The sequence below is a fragment of the Meleagris gallopavo genome, chromosome 14 (genome assembly GCF_000146605.3).
Source record: "Meleagris gallopavo isolate NT-WF06-2002-E0010 breed Aviagen turkey brand Nicholas breeding stock chromosome 14, Turkey_5.1, whole genome shotgun sequence".
Taxonomy (NCBI): domain Eukaryota; kingdom Metazoa; phylum Chordata; class Aves; order Galliformes; family Phasianidae; genus Meleagris; species Meleagris gallopavo.
The window spans coordinates 1966329-1967982 of NC_015024.2; the positions used below are offsets into that span (position 1 = coordinate 1966329).

At 62.1% G+C, this 1654-nt stretch overlaps 1 protein-coding gene across 1 annotated transcript in view; it reads left to right on the top strand.

The window, feature by feature from the left end:
- Window positions 1–6: 6 nt before the first annotated feature.
- Window positions 7–1654, top strand: part of LOC104913111 — a 6226-nt gene continuing 4578 nt past the window's right edge. The window contains exons 1-5 of the mRNA XM_031555500.1: window positions 7–172; window positions 327–464; window positions 587–763; window positions 1086–1241; window positions 1426–1527. Of these exons, the coding sequence (XP_031411360.1) occupies window positions 62–172; window positions 327–464; window positions 587–763; window positions 1086–1241; window positions 1426–1527 (684 nt within the window). The 5' untranslated portion in view covers window positions 7–61. The remainder of the gene's footprint in view (window positions 173–326; window positions 465–586; window positions 764–1085; window positions 1242–1425; window positions 1528–1654) is intronic.

Consider the following 1654-nt stretch of genomic DNA (forward strand, 5'->3'; position numbering starts at 1 on the left):
CAGCCACAGCTGCGTCCCCCCGGCTCGGGGCTCACGGTGCCTTCTTACCCCTGGCAGGGCCATGAGGGAACTGCCCGGTGCTCTGCGTGACCCCATCTTCCAGCAGCTGGTTGAGCTGCTCAGCACCAGCTTCTACTCCTGGGAGATGGTGGCCATGGTCTTCCTCATTGAGGTGAGCAACAGCTGCAGAAGCAGCCAACCTGAGGCTGCAAGGCCACTGCTGGCACGAGCCCTGCTGCCTCCCTCGGGGCCAGGCTTGGCTGTGCCCTGCTGTCTTCCCCCAAGCGGACTGTTGGATCCAGCACTAAGAGCCCCCTGTGTTGCAGATGCTGGAGTGCATGGACCTCACCGCAGAGCTGCACCGCATCCTGAAACTCTTCACCACCTATCTGCAGAGCCAGAGCGTGGGCATGCAGCAGCTGGTGCTCAGGGGCATCCTGCAGCTCAGCAAGAGGCAGGACACGGTGAGCAGGGGCGGCCTTCTGCCATCCCATCACTGCCTGCTATCCTCAGGGCCGGCACTGGCGTAGTTTTGACCTCACTGTGCTTGCAGCTGTACCTAAAGGAAGGGGCGTTTTTCCCACAGGCAAGGCCAATGATCATCTTCCTGCCGTGCATCATGGAGCAGCTGCAGGATGCAGACAGCGACGTCCGTGCCCTGGCCCTCCCGATACTCAGCACCCTGCTGAAGCTCCTGGATGGGGCGAAGATCAGCCTCATGGCTCTGGAGCTGGCCAGCAAGCTCCCAGCGCTCTTTAATGATGTAAGGATGGTAGGGAGCCCAGCACACTAGTGATGCGTGCCCATGCCTGCTGCCCCTCTGTGTCACAGCGCAGCAGGGGACTTCCTGGCCGGTCTGCAGTTCCAGGTGCTGCGTGCCCCTGGGCAGACTTTCTGCAGGGCAGAGCTTGCACGCTCCGGAGCAGTTCCGGGGCCATCCTCAAGATCTGCTTGCCGCCTCTCAGCTCAGAGATTCTACCCCCACTTCCTTGGCGGTGATGGCCCTGCTTGCCATGGATGTGGAGCTGCTGACGCTGACATCCTTCCTTCCTTCCTTCCTTCCTTCCTTCCTTCCTCCTCTGCAGGCGTCCACCACCGTGCGGCAGCTCTCCATGGACCTCTTCCTGGAAACGCTGAACTTTGTGGAGGGCCAAGAGAAGAGGAAGATGCAGAAGGAGGTGTGCAGGAACCTGGCCCTGCTGTATCTGCACCTGCACGATGAGGAAGACAGCGTGGCCAAGGTGAGGACTGCGTTCGTTTGGGGGAGGGCGATGCTGCTCCCGTGGTGCCCCTCAAACTCCAAGAGCATTGCAGCCCATGGCAGCATCAGCCCCCGCTGCTGCATCCTCCCTCCCTGTGGAGGAGGTCCGGGGATGCGGGCTCTGCTGCCGCTTGGGCTGCGGTGCCATCTCAGCTGTTTGGCAGGCCTCCCAGAAAGCCCTCCTCGGTGCCGCACGGTTCCTGCGCTGGAGGCGGCTGGAGCACCTGGTGCAGACGGAGCAGTTCTGGCAGATCGGCGAGTGCCTGGTACGCACATTCCCACACCCAGGACAGGGTCAGTTCTGCTCCGCGCTGACTCCATGCCCTTTTCTCTCCAGCTGGTGGAGAGGAGGAAGAGTGCAGCACAGGACTACCTGGGCCAGAGCCTGCTCTA